The sequence below is a fragment of the Myotis daubentonii genome, chromosome 6 (assembly GCF_963259705.1).
Source record: "Myotis daubentonii chromosome 6, mMyoDau2.1, whole genome shotgun sequence".
Classification (NCBI taxonomy): Eukaryota; Metazoa; Chordata; class Mammalia; order Chiroptera; family Vespertilionidae; genus Myotis; species Myotis daubentonii.
Window position 1 is genome coordinate 95,371,282 of NC_081845.1, and position 14,508 is coordinate 95,385,789.

Genomic DNA, 14,508 nt, shown 5'->3' on the forward strand with positions numbered 1-14,508 from the left:
GGACGAGGCTCCAACCAACTGAACCACACCATCCAGGATTAGGATATTCTTCCTTTTTAAGACAGAATAACATTCCATTTTATGTGTATATCACATTTTGTTTATCCATTCATCTGTCAGTGCACACTTGCTGCAGATGTGGTAATGTTTCTTAATGAATTTAATCTAAAATTACAAAACAAAGAGTGGTTATATGTGAAACATATTGCAGCCAAGTCATTAAAGTTGTTTAAATTGCAGATATTATCAAGCTATTATGCACACTTCCTGTGCCATCAAAGGTTAAAACAAAAAGCAAGATCTCCATTTCCACAGAAATTTGTTGCAGCAGATAGATTTTTCTGAGCTCAAGCTACAGTCCCAGCAGTGTTTTCTGGACCTCACTGCAAGCGCAAAAAAAAATTCTATATTTAATTTCACAATTGAGGAGTTTCCATCTAACCATCAATTGGATGTGATTGATCTACAATGTCATGATAAAAGGCAAGTATCAAGAGAAGAATATAACAGAGTTCTATAAATGCCTTTCAAGTGTTGAATATGCTCAATTAAAACCATATGCTCTCAGCCCTAGCCAGTTTACTCAGTGGTTAGAGCATCACCCTAAGGACCTAAGCATCATGGGTTCGATTCCCAATTAAGGGCACATACCATGGTTACAGGTTCAATCGCTGGCCTGGGTCAGGGGGAGTGCAGGAGGCAACCAATCATGTCTCTCTCACATCAATGTTTCTCTTTCCCCTACTCCTCCTACCTCCCTTTCATTCTCTCTAAAAAATCAATGGAGAGGGGAAAAAATCAATGGAAAAATATCCTTGGGTGAGGATTGAAAAAAGATCATATGCTCTTGGATTGTTATCAGTATTTAGCAGTTCTATCTGTGTGAAGACATTTTCAAAGATGAAATATATAAGATCTCATTATAGATCAGCATTAACAGATAAACATTTGCAATTGGCTTTGATGACAGGGAACACTAACTTTGAATCCCAATTAAGCAGCAGACCTGTACTACCAAAAAAAGAAATGTATTGTTATATTTTGAATTCTGTCAATAAAAAGTTTGTGATTTTTCTTTAATTTTTATGTGATTATATAATATCCTTGATTTTGCGACTTGGCATGCAAAGTCTAATACTCCCTTGTAGAATAAGTTTGCCAACACTGGTCTAGAACAACACTGGACAAGTACATCGGGCTGCCCACTGGATACTCCTAGACATTCAAACAAAAACCTGGATCCACTCCCAAGTTCTTCTATTCCCATCTTCTACTCATTAAATGGCCTCTAGTTCAATTGTTCAAGCCAAAACTCTAGAAGTCTCCCTTGATTTTTCTTTCCCATAATGTCTCTATTAATCTGTTAGAATGTCCTGTCAGTCCTGCCTCCAAATATAATCGTTTTAATTCATCTACCAGGTGTACCGGTTAATAACGCTGATTTTTTTAAAAAGATGGAGTTACACATATGATGATATATATGCGATTTGATATGTATGCTATTTTGTTGTATTGACAGCAAGCTTCAAAACTTCATATGTAAAATTTGCTGAAGGTGTTAACTTCATAGATATTTTTACGCTTAAAAATGTTGAATTTCGTGCCAAAAAAAAGAGCATTTGTGGGAAGTTTTGTTACTTTATTTTGAATAAAAAGTTATCATATACTTCAGGAAGCTTACGGTGAACATGCTCCATCTCAAGATACTTGTGAACGCTGGTTTAAACGCTGTAAAAGTGATGATTTTGATGTGAAAGACAAAGAACGTCCAGGTCAACTGAAAAAGTTTGAAGAGCAACAATTATAAGCATTATTGGATGAAGGTGCGTGTCAAACTCAAAAACAACTTGCAGAACGATTAAAAGTTGCTCAGCAAACAATTTCTGATCGTTTACAAGCAAGGGAAAAGATTTTAAAGGAAGGAAAATGGCTGCCACATCAACTGAATGAAAGAAAAAATGGAAAACTGAAAAAATCATCAGTAAAATGTTGCTTCAACAGCACAAAAGAAAGTCTTTTTTGCATCGAACTGTGACTGGCGATGAAAGTGGGATTTATTTTGAGAATCCCAAATGCATAAAATCGTGGGTTGATCCAGGTCAACCATCAACATCGACTGCAAGGCCAAATCTCTTCAGAAAGAATGCCCAGCCGGCATGGCTCAGTAGTTGAGCATCAACCTATGAACCAGAAAGAAGACAATGCTCTACATTTGGTGGATCAATAAGGTGTGGTGTATTATGAATTTCTAAAACCAGGTGAAACCGTTAATACTGATCGCCACTGACAACAAATAATCAATTTGAACCACGCTTTGATCGTGAAATGACCAGAATGTGCCAGAAGACACGGCAAAGTAATTTTGCTTCATGATGATGCACCATCACACACTTCAAAACCAGTTAAAGACACGTTAAAAGATCTTGCCTGGGAAGTATTAACCCACCTGCCGTATTCACCAGACCTTGCTCCTTCAGTTTACCACTTGTTCCCATCAATGGCACACGCGCTTTCTGAGCAACACTTCAAAACGTAAGAAGAAGTGGAAAATTGGGTCTCTGAATGATTTGCCTCAAAACAAGGAAAGTTCTATCGGGACAGTATCCACAAATTACCTGAAAGATGGAGGACATTACTTTGAATGGACATTACTTTGAATAAAGCACTTTTGATGTTTCTCTTGAAATTATCATGTTTTCTTTGATTAACAAAATCCGCATTATTAACCGGTACACCTGGTACTTCTCTCCGTATGTGCTTTTACCCACCTCTCCGCACCATTGAAACAGCTTTATTAGTCTCCCTGTTTCCATTCTTGTCCCCTAATGATCCAATATTCATTCTGCAACGAGAGGAAACTCTTTAAAATGTTAAACTTTTTTTAAAATAAATTTTTATTGATTTCAGAGAGGAAGAGATAGTAACATCGATGAGAGAGAATCATTGATCAAATGCATCCTGCACGCCCCCTACTGGAGATCGAGCCAACAACCCGGGTATGTGCCCTTGACCAGACAAAACAGGGACCCTTCAGTCCACAGGCCGACGCTCTATCCATTGAGCCAAACCAGCTAGGGCTACTTTAAATTCTTTATTGCCTTTCCATTGCAGTTAGAATAAAATCCAAATTTCTTATCACAATCTGAAGGGCTTTAGATAATCCAGCCCTAACATACTTCTTCAATCACATCTGCAATGGACTTAATCATTGTATCCCCCCATCCCAATTTATATGTTGAATTCCTAACATCCAATGTGATAGGAGGCGGTGCCTTTGGGAAGTGATTAGGTCATGAAGGTGGAGCCCTCATGAATAGGATGGGTGCTCTCATAAAGACACCCCAGAGAAGTCCCTTTCTCTTTCTGCCAGGTGAGGATACAGCGAGAACATGACAGTCTATGAACCATCAAGCAGGTCCGCACAACATAGAACCTGCGGTGCTTGATCCTGGAATTCCCAGCCTCCAGAACTGTGAGATATAAATTTCTGTTGTTTACAAGCACCGTCTGTGTGTTACAGCAGCGCAAACATGAGAGAGCTCATTCCTCTCCGGGCCCACTGGTCTCCTTGTCAAACATCCAACCCCTTTCTTTCTGGCCTTTGCATCATGGAACACCTTCCTTGCCCAGCTTTGCAGCTAGGTCTTCCTTTTCCTTTGGATACCAGACCCATGTGCACAGTATGCCTTCCTTTTCTGTTACTCCCCAGCTCATTACCTGGTTTATTTCCTTTGCAGCACTGGAATGTAATCTTGAGGCAAGCTATGTCCGCCACGCCTAAAACAGCACCTACGTATAATGAGTAATAGTGGATAGCTGGCAAATATTTACTGAATAATGAAAATTCCAAGACTCCCATGATATGGGAAAATAAGAGCTAGTGGAGCACATAACAGAGGCCCTAATGATAAGGATGGTTTTCTAGAGGAAGTGATGTTTAAGCTGCTAACTAATGAGAGTAGGAATTAGCCCACTGAGGGCTATTTCTAGGTAGGGAACTATTCTAGGTAGAGAGCAGAGGCCTAGGGGAGAAAGTAATGAGTGAGGAAACCATGAAAGAGCAAGAGGAAGCAAATGAAAGGTGCAAGCTGAAGAGTTGGTGAAACGGTACTTATTTGCTTTAGAAAGATCACTCTGGCCTTTGTGTGTAGTGAAAAATAGAGGGAAGAAAGACAGAAGACAATGAGTTAGGTTATAGTAGCAGTAGTGAGAATGAAGGAATGCATCCGTTGGAAATATTTGGGAAACAGCACTAGGACAGGTATGGGAGTGAGGCATGTTCAGGAACACTCCTAGGTTTCAGTCTTGGGCATTTGGGTAGATGGTGGAACCAAACCTGGAAGGAACAGAGAAACAGCTGGCTGGAGGTGGGGTCGAGCTTTTTAGGCATGTTGAGCTTGAGATGTCTATGAAGTGTCTACATAGCTGGTTTAAATATTTGTCTCTTAAGTGATAATCCAAGGCCCAAGCCCTTGTGATACCTTTTGCATTTATTGTTGAAGGAAGGAAAAAAGAAATCTAAGTGGGTCTGGGGGTCAGAAAAACTGGAGATATGAAATTAAGAGTCATCAGTATTTAAAAGGTTTAACTCAGAAGAGTGGATAAAAATCACCCAGAATGTATAAAATTAGAAGGTGAAAGAGCCTTGAACTCTAACACTTATGGAGAAGGTAATAACAATGATAACATCTAATCCTTACTGAGTGCTGTATGCCTCCTTTCCCTTTTAGTTGAAAACATTTTCTCTTTATGTGATTCTTCCCTGAGAACTGACCCCAGTAAAGGTGTAACTGACTAATGTTCTTTCATAATAATAGCTAACATTTATTGAGTTTACTGAGTGCAAAGCATTGTCCATTACATGTATTCTCACAACTCTATGAGCATGATTAACTGCAATGGGAACTACACAGAGTGAAGATAGGAGGGGATAAGTACAAGTGGAAAGGTTCTGGGAGGGGCAAGCCTTGGACAGTAGGAACATCTCTTCCACTAAAGGAGGAAAGAACAGAGGCAGAAAAGTATGTTACCTGTTTAAAACAAACTCTTTCATCATGGAAACTGTTTTCTGTACAATACCTAGAAACTTTCTAAAAGATTTCAAAATTGATTTTTAGAGAGGAGAGAGAAGAATCGATGTGAGAGCGCAATATCAATTGACTGCCTCCTGCCCCGGGGACCAAGCCTGCAACCTGGACACGTGCCCTGACCAGAATGGAACCAGCAACCCCCCCAGTGCACAGGGTGACACCCAACCAAGCCACATGGGCCAGGGTACAATACCTAATAACTTTTGAAATAAAACTCTGACATGATATTTGTTTGTATTTTTTAATCCTCACCCAAGGATTTTTTCCCCATTGATTTTTAGAGAGAGTGGAAGGGAGACACTGATGTGAGAGACACATTAGTTGCCTCCCAGGACCAGGAAATCAAACCCTTTAGTATGGGGGCCGACACTCTTAACCACTGAGGAACACCAGCCAGGGCGAACATGGTGCTGTAATTGGCTTTATAGAGTAATAACAACGTGCTCCGGGATTAAGGAGAGGAAGGAAACAATTATGCCTTCAGTTTAGAGGGCAGAGGTGGAAATTGGGCAGGTTCACATACCTTTTTTTTTTTTAAATCCTCACCTGAGGATATTTTTTCCATTGATTTTAAGCGAGGGGGGCGGAGGGGAGCCATCAATTAGTTACCTCCCAAATGTGCCCAACTGGGGCAGGAGATTAAACCTTCAACTGAGGTACATGCCCTTGACCAGGAATCAAACCTGTGACCCTTTGGTCCATAGGCCAACACTCTATTGAGCCAAATCAGCCAGGGCAGGCAGGTTCACATATCTTGAATACCTATTATGTACCAGGTATATCTGAGGCTTTAAGGATCCCAAAGTGGGCAACATGTGGAGATGGTCTGGGGTGGGTCTCTGTTCCTGTGGTCTGATCAGCAACCATTCCCTACTCTTCTATCCCAGGACTTCAACTGCCCCTTGAGGATTCCATGCCCACTCTGTTACTTTGAGGGAACACATGATCAAGGTGCTCTGGCCAGAGGGTGGATCTGAGGCTCACAGTTGTCATCTGGGAAATTTAATCTTGAATGACACAAGAAATAAGAATGACTGGTTCATTACCACCCCAAAACATATGACCTGAAGAGACTTCCAGGAGTTCCTGTTCCCTGGACTCTCAAGATCTGACCCAGGCCTTATCCTTCCAAAGGCTGGTCCTTCATCCCTTCCTCCCATTTGAGGAGCCACCCCACATCCTTTCAGTTTCCTGTTTTGATAAAGTTGGAGCCAGCTTCCATTGCTGGCAACCTGAGGATCCTGGCCAATGGATATAGCCACCAACAGGATGTGTGCCAAAAGAATGACAGGTGGGTGGGATTGCAATAGATTGAAGATCGGAGCCTACGCCTTGACCCCTTTCCCAATGTGTTCAGTCCTTAATGGTACCATGGCATGGCTCTTTTAGAGAGGCTGACAGATGCCAGCTACAATTTACCTTTTCAGCCATAAAGTTACATTTTTTAGCCCCTTTTGAGGAACATGCTTTAGGGAAGTGACTTGAACTCATGTTCACCATTTCTACATTAGTTCAGCCACCCACATCCATTTGCCATACTAGTCTGGTACATGGAGTTCTTTGTGAAACCTCTGCTGACCTATAATAGGTCTTGGTTCAGTTTCCTTCGTGCAACTACATTAACTTGTCCTGTCAACTATATGAACTTATCACACTACATTGTCATTATTTGTCTAGCTTCAGTAGTAGCTGTGAACTCCTAGAGAGCAGAGTATAAAGCAGGGTCTGGTACAGTGCTTTGCACTCTTTGTAGAGCAAACTCAACATTATACAAAACATATGAAATTGGAGAACATTATAGGTAAAGATCATGTGAACCAAGGCCTTTAAAAAAAAAAAACAAAAAGGAAGAGGGCCCAGCTGGTGTGGCTCAGGGGTCAACCTATGAACCAGGAGGCCAGTTTGATTCACTGTCAGGGCACATACCTGGGTTTCGGGCTTGATTCCCAGTAGGGGGCATGCAGGAAGCAGCTGATCGATGATTTTCTATCAACACTGATGTTTCTATTCTCTCTTCCTCCCCTTCCTCTCTGAAGTCAATAAAAATACATTTAAAAAAGACAGAGAACCAGTTAGGAGATACCACCCCATAAAGAAGAAAAAAAAGTAGCAGTTCAGACTCTGAAAGAAAAGGTAGCTTACCAGAGGTTATTCAGTGGCAGGTCCGGGCCTAGAATCTAGCCCACTGAAGTCCAAAATCGTTTTCTCTGCACCAGTGTGAAACTATCCCATTCTTTCCCCATCAACATAACCCAGCTGCAAAACACATCCAAGAATTGGCAACTCTGTTTCACATTGTCTCTCCCACATAAATTACTCAGTCCAGTCCACTGTCAGTTCTCAATTCCAAAACAAAGTTTATTTGTCATGTGTGAGTAGGGATGGAAAGGGTGGGGGTGTGGTCCCACTATGCAGTTACTCTCTAACCTTCAGTATGTGCTGTCTCAACCCGTCTCTGACCAAAGCCATTTGTTCAGAGTAGTGGTGCTACCTTGAAAGCATTTTAGGTCAGTGGCCATCTCCTGAGTTCCCTGGTCACATTCCAATCACTGTGATCAATATATGAGTGATCAGTGGTGGTCAAAAGTAGAAAAGAGGCACACGTTGTTGAAGGAATACCCTCTATTAAAGAGGGTTCTAGTAATGACACATGGAATGTCAATTTGTTAAAGTGCTCAACTACAAAAATAAAGGTGTTGGGAAAATATCTACTGGTAAAAAAGCAAGTTATGATCTGAGGGGCTTCTGGAAAGACATAACAAGGAAAGTACATAAAAAAGAACTCTGCTCACATTTCAGCAATGATAAGGGAAAGAAAAACTTAGAGCTCAGTCCCTGAATTATTAGAACTCTAAATCAAACATATCCCTAGATGGAGACCAGCTCCTTTAACTCCTCATGGAGACTGAATGAAACATTTATCATTATGTCTTTTTGTTTTAACTCTTCTCTCTTCAAATAAATTTTCTAATCTGAAATCTGGTTTCCTGTATAAAAAGGTCTATTATGAGCAAGTGACCAATTTACATATGGCCTGTAAACCACTATTCTGTAATGTGATTAGTAAAAACCTGCAGTAAGATGAGAATTCTGAGTTTCCAAATCTGCCAGGTTGAAGTCCATACCCAAGAACAAGAGGTCCATGATATATCCTCCTGGCATGATTATAAGATCCACGATTGAGGTGCCATGGTAGTGAGGGGTAAGTATCCATCAGCAGCAGTGGCTCTCTTTTCCTAGAAGTTAGTATATGGCCTCACAGTCACTTGTAAGTCCAGTGAGCAGTGGCCCAGCCCTGGCCCTTGCACAGGTCCCTGTGACGAAGGAAACAGGCATGGACTCGGAACCTACGACCGCAGTGGGGACAGGCATGCAAGGCTCCCGCGTGGGTCTTCATATGCTCCGTCAGATGGTGCTTCAGCTTGAAGCGCTTGTTGCAGATCCCACAGCCGAAGGGCCGGAGGCTGAATGTCAGCATAATGTGCCGGTCACGCTTTGGTTTCACTGCAAACCGCTTCCCACACAAGCAACCAAAACATTTTCCATCTGCAGGGGGTGTCCCCCCTAGTTTCACAGGCCCATGAACAGCCTGTCCCGCTCCCCCAGGACCCCCACCCCCCGACAAAATTTCATTCCCATGAAGATCCACTGGTTTCCAGGATGGACCTCCTCCTCCAGAGGTTGCCCCTACTCCCGAGGGCGGCAAGAACCCCAGCTCTTCACTCCCTTCAGTGCCTCCTTTAGGAAACACTGTGGTCTCCTCCATTATTCCTCCAGACTGAGTGCCACTTCCTGTTATGTCCTCCTTAGGCTCAAAGGGTTCCTGCTTAATGTAGAAGATTTTGGGGGGCGCTGCAGAAGGAGGGGCAGGAGACTCAAGTGGTGCACTCTCCTCCTCTGGAAGCCTACGGGGAGTAGCAGATATGGGCAGTGGGTGGGACCCATGAGAGTGGGGAACCCCTGATACTCTGGCAGGCTGAGGAGTCTGAGAAAGTGCTGCTGACCCCTGGTCTTCATCATCGTCTTCCTCCTCTTCCTCCTCCTCCTCAACTTGAATCTGTAACACCTCTCCCAGTTCACTCCCCTCCCCTCCAACGGGGTTCTGGGTAGAAGCAGAAGACTGCACAGGAGCCTGGAAAGAGGAAGAGCGAATGCACCAACCTCCTGCTGATGATGCAGTGGAAAGAAGTGTGTGATAAGGGGTCGCTCCACGGGCTGACATTCCGCCACCTGAGGTTTCTAATTCTCGAAGAATCTCTGAGCACTGATCTACCACTTGCCACATCTGGAGGCCACTGGCCACAAGGAGGTGGGCAGGGAGAGCATCCAGTGGCAGGCGCAGGCGCCCTGAATAAATGAGCTGGAGCAGCCCCTCGAAGGCATCCGCTTCAATGACGCTGGGCAGGGTGAGGCGTGGGGCATCCCCCAGGAGAAGCTTGTCGTGGAAGTAAGGAGAGGCAGCAGCCAGCACGGCTTTGTGAGCCCGAAGTTCCCGGCCCTGCACCAGGAGGGACACATCACAGAACTTCCCCTCCAGCCTGTGACGGTTTAGGGCTTCCAGAAGCATTGAGCTGTGCTGAGGGAACTCGATCTGGATGGTCCGTGGGGCGGGGTTGCAGTTCGGGGACGGGGGGACGGGAGGCAAAGGTGCCGAGGTATCCATGGCCTCCACGGGGAGCGATCCCAGGGGATCGAGTCCCGGAGGTGAGGGGCAGGGGTGGGCCTCACGCCGGATGAAGGCTGTGGAGGAAAGAGACGGGGGTCACAGCAGCTCGAATAAGGAGAGCGCGTTGCCTCAAACACCACCTGCCTTCCCTACCCCCACCCACCCCGACCCGCGGAAACTTTTCAGCCAGACCAGTCCCGCGCGCTCCCCCACCAACACCAACCGGGTTAACTCCGGGGCCCGTGGAGATGGGAGGTCCTCCAGCCACCGCCCGGCTGGCCCGCCGCTCCGTCGCCCCTGCGTTGCCCACAGGGCCCAGCTCCCGGGAAGCCGCTAGCGCCGTGAGGCACCTCAGGAGCCACCGCGCCGTCCCGGCCGGAAGCCGCCGCCTCCCCGACGCCGACGCCGGATGCAGAGGGCGGGGCTAGAAGCAGCCAATTGGAGCCCGCCCCCCTCGTGTTGATAGGCTGCGCGGGCGAGAAGGCGGGGCTAAGAGGCGGGGTCGGCCGCGCGCAGCCGGAGGGGCGGCTGGTGAGGCGCCTGGAGTTGCGGTGGCGCCGCGCCCCGCCAGGTGCTAAGGGGCGAGGGTAGGAGGGCGCCTGCTGCGTGGGCTCCGGATTGTCCGCGCCGCCCGGGGCCCAGCCCGCCTGCGAGCCTCCTGTTTCCTCCGCTTGGCAAGTGGTAGGTCTGGGATTGGAACCCAATTCGCTAAGGAACCATGTTCTTTCCTCCATTCCGCTTGGGAACATTTTAACCAGCAATGAAACCTTATTTCTAGGTAATTACTTTCTCTATTTTTTATTTAATATGTTCTTATTGATTTCAGAGAGGAAGGGAGAGAGAGAAACATCAATGATGAAAGAGAATCATTGATTGGCTGCCGCCTGCAGGCCCCACACCTGGATGGAGCCCACAGCCCGGCCACAGCCGGGAAGTCAGCCGGTGACCTCCTGGTTCGTAAGTCCATGCTCAGCTCCGGAGCCCGCCTGCCAGGTGGTAATTCTTTCTCTAAAGGATGCTTGTAGATAGAGACTTGGAATCTTTTATCAGAGAATGCTCCTGTTCCTTGGCCTCTGCTTGGGGTTAAGTGGGGCAGTGTGGAGGGGAGAGCTACACTGGGTTTGGCCAGTGCAAAACCCTGTTAAAAAACAGACAGCAAGTCCCAAATGGAGTCATTTGCGCCAAGCCCATGTCTCAAACTAAGACTTAATACTTAACCTAATTGCAGTTTCACTTTCTCCCTGGAATGTAGCCTTTAGCCATTCTGCCCGGGGTTACCTGATAGACCCCTTCCCTGTGGCTTAGGAGGGCGACCTTGTCTAAAACAATGTTCTTAGCCAATAATTTCCTTTTCCCACCCCTTTCTACCTTTAAAACCATTTCTTTTCTGCAGCTGGGCTGAGCTATTTGCTGGATGGGATGCTGCCCAATTCATGAATCAGTGAATAAAGCCAATTAGATCTTTACATTTACTCGGTTGAATTTTGTCTGTGGTTTTTGTAACACCCTGCTCTAAAGCAGGAAGTCTTGCTGGGGGGAGAGTGACACTCCAGGAGGAGACCGTCTTGCACGGGAATAGTTCCTCCTGGGCTGTGGGTCTCCCTTCAAAAAGCAGGTCTTATCACCCTGTTGGTCCTCCTGGAGGTCCCAGCTTAGGAAAGCCAGCAGAGAAATAAAAGAACAATCTCCGTTTATTAAACATGGTTTTTCAGTTTCACCACACACTCCAGAAAAAAAGGAAATGGGGCTGGGAGTGGAGAAAAAGGGACGGCGGTAGGGGTAGAGAAGGCTGGGAGGGGGGGTGGGGAGGAGGGGAAAATGAGAAAACAAAATAAAACTGGTAGGGAGATGCCTCTCCCTACCCTTAGGGTGGTGGGTGGGGAGGGTAGCATGGGGGAGGGGGCTAGGAAGCTCTGTACACAGGGGTTGCCCCCAGCCCCCACACACACACCCCAGATATGTACAGTACAAACCCCAGATAATTACAACAGCCAAATAAGAGGAGAAAGGGGGGTCCCAGGTAGGGTCTGAGGTTGGGAAAGCAAGGAAAGGGCACAGGGATAAAATTTCACATATTTACAACTTTTATATAAGTATAAATTTGGCCCCGGCTGGGTGTATGTGATCAGGGGGAGGGGACTGAAGGGGAACTGTCCATACAAAAGAAAGAAGGGTGGAGTCTGCGAAGTCTCAATACCAAACGCAAGAAGGGATGAGGGGGCAAGGCTGGGTAGGGGATAGCAGTCAAGGAAGAGGGGTGTCAAGAAGGGGGTTCTCCCCTCTCATGACCTACCCACCCCAAACCCCATCCATCCTACCTCCCCTATCCCGCCAGAGAGCTATGTACAGAGAAACACCGAAAAATTGTGGAGCTGGCGGGAGGGAGGGAGGGAGGTGGAGGGAGATTGGGAACGGGGGAGAAGAGAGGGTAGCCCAGCCCTGTCCTACCTCCCCCAGGGGACAGAGTCATGGAAAGAGGCCCCCAACACCCCTCTTCCACACAGGTCCCCCCACCCTGGGGGAGAGAGACATGGCTTTTCCTAGAGTAAGTTCCCCCGTCCCCCTGGGAGTAGAGACCATGAAGAGAGAGGGGAGGGGCAGGGGGGGCTGTGTGTCATGGTAGGGCAGATCAGCTAGTCTGTCCTCCCCAACATACACACCCTCCTAAACCCTAGCCCCTCACCCTAACCTCAATTCCACCCCACCCAACACACTGGGGGAGGGGGGGGCATCAGCCCCCTCACCCCGCTCTGGGACCAGCCAAGAGCAGATCAGGTGTGGGAGGAAGGGGAGACAACTCCCATTCCCCCCTTGCCGCCCCCACCCTGCCCCGGCGGCCCCTCCACCCCATCTGGGTTCTGGGTGGGGAGGGAGTAAATTTAAGAGTGGTAGGATGAGAAGGAGTTTGTGCGTGCTGAGCCCCCCCAGACGCTCCTGAGAAATCAAGGGGTAGGGCCCCCTCACCCGGGGTCCCCTCCCCATAACAAGGGGGACAGGGGAGGCCAAAATGGGGCAATGGAGGGGAGTTAGATTGTCAGCTCTGGTTACTGCTAAAAAATCACCCTGAAGTTGAAAGTTTGGAGGTGCCACACCCCCAGGGTGGGGGCGAGGGTCTGTCCCCCAGTGCTCAGGGGAACGATGAGGCAGAGGATGGGGATAGCACCCCGGAGTGAAGGGGTCAGTGTGGGGTAGGTGGTGTCCTGGGGCAAGGGTCCTCGGGGATCACAGGGGGCAGCACCCCAACAGGAAGGAAAGAGGGGCAGCTAAGGGTCCCCCCTCTCCCTCCTGGAAACGGTGCAGTGGGGGTGGGGGACTGGTGCCCCCAGGAAGCATTCAGGGAGGCAGTCCCGCTGTCCTTCGGCGAAGTCCAGTCCCGGTGGTCGGTGCTGTCCGAGGTGGGGTGATGGGCAAGGAGGTCTGTGATGCTGGGTGGGCTAGTGGTCTGCGGTGTTTCGGAACTCGCCGTTCTCGGTGATCTGCAGCCGGGGTGGGGGGGGCGGGACTGGGGGGGCCAGGCCGTTCCAAGGTGGGGCCAGCGTCACACGCGGGTTTGTTGGACCCAGGGGGGGAAGCTGCCTCTCCTGCAAGACACCAAAGAGGAGAGCGCGGACTTATTGAGACGCATCGCAGTGGCCTGGGTGCCAGCCCCCTCGCAGTGGCCTCCCCCAAAGCCAGCCCACGCCATAGGCCGCGCCCCATCCTCTTCCCCCAGGACCACCGCACACCCCCTCCTGTTTCATTTCTCACCTTCAGTAGAAGTTCCTTCTTCTGGGATCAGGGAGAAGGAATCTTACCCCAGACTCCTAATTGGGCCTTCAACCCAGGAGTCACAGCAGGACACCAGCTCAAAAGCAAGCTCCTCCCCCTCGCCCACCCCTTGTTCCTCCCGCCCAGCCCACCTCCCCCTCTGGGAGCCTTCTCCCAGCCCACCCCCATCCAAGGTAGGAACTTCGTGTTGAGGGAACAAGGGGAGGCAGTACAGCAAAACCTCATTAATCCAAACCCCCATGGATTTGGAATTTTTTCATAATTTGAATAAAAACTGGGCTTGAGTTTTCCTTTATCTATGAAGAAAGGGTGTGCTAAGCAAATTAATAGTGGCAATGTGTCTGTGGGAGGAATATTGAACCTATACCAGAAAACAGACTTTTCAGTCCTATCTATTCATTAACGCATGCTCCCTGAGGGCGCGAGGAGAAAAGCCTATTCATTGAAGTTTACTTACTGTATATATTTGAAGACATGCATTTCATTAAATAGACACTGTCATTCAGTTTTGTCACTTATTCAGAGTAGCCATCTTCTCAAATATAACATTCCAAATTAGAGAGGTTTAACTGTACTGGGGGGAAAGGAAGGGGATTCAGGGAAGTGACGTGGGAGGGCTGCCTCCCCCTCTCTCTCTCTCTCTCTCTCTCTCTCTCTCTCTCTCTCTCTCTCTTTCTCTCTCTCTCTCTCCCTCTCTCTCTAAACACAACAGCCTGGGAGCCCTGCGGACACAGCAGGCCCCAACCTCTGCAGCCACAGGAAGCGCACACGCTTCATTCCTTCCCACCCCCGCGTTCCTTTCACTCCCTCTCCCTGGGCTCCCATTAAAGGTGAGGGTACCAGACCCGACCCCATCCCTGGTCCTGTATCACCCCTGCTGCTGGGCCCTCGGCCTGGCTCCTGCCCTCCACTGGGAGAGGAGAAGGCAACCATCGGCACTAGGCCTCTGGGTGCTCACCTGCCTTACAAATACGGGCACAGGGT

The 14,508-nt window shown here is 47.9% G+C and overlaps 2 protein-coding genes and 1 long non-coding RNA gene across 6 annotated transcripts in view; 1 reads left to right on the top strand and 2 right to left on the bottom strand.

Moving 5' to 3' along the window:
- Positions 1-7,423: 7,423 nt before the first annotated feature.
- On the bottom strand, positions 7,424-10,148 carry ZBTB9 (zinc finger and BTB domain containing 9). The gene is made up of 2 exons (XM_059701970.1): positions 9,980-10,148; positions 7,424-9,830 (listed from the first exon to the last, which is right to left on the bottom strand). Exon 2 carries the CDS (start codon positions 9,751-9,753, stop codon positions 8,353-8,355), a length of 1,401 nt encoding a protein of 466 aa, XP_059557953.1. The 5' UTR covers positions 9,754-9,830; positions 9,980-10,148; the 3' UTR covers positions 7,424-8,352.
- A 110-nt stretch (positions 10,149-10,258) lies between these two features.
- On the top strand, positions 10,259-11,228 carry LOC132237462 (uncharacterized). The gene is made up of 2 exons (XR_009453533.1): positions 10,259-10,437; positions 10,587-11,228. It is a non-coding gene; the product is annotated as an uncharacterized LOC132237462 (long non-coding RNA).
- A 201-nt stretch (positions 11,229-11,429) lies between these two features.
- SYNGAP1 (synaptic Ras GTPase activating protein 1) overlaps positions 11,430-14,508 on the bottom strand; it is a 30,480-nt gene continuing 27,401 nt past the window's right edge. For all 4 annotated transcript variants that reach the window (XM_059701971.1, XM_059701973.1, XM_059701972.1 and 1 more), the window contains one exon: positions 11,430-13,337. In XM_059701971.1, coding sequence (XP_059557954.1) covers positions 13,191-13,337 — 147 coding nt within the window. In that variant the 3' untranslated portion in view covers positions 11,430-13,190. The remainder of the gene's footprint in view (positions 13,338-14,508) is intronic.

Excerpts from the sequence above, each read along its gene's own strand:
- ZBTB9 (XM_059701970.1), bottom strand. The coding sequence starts at position 9,753 with ATGGATACCTCGGCACCTTTGCCTCCCGTCCCCCCGTCCCCGAACTGC.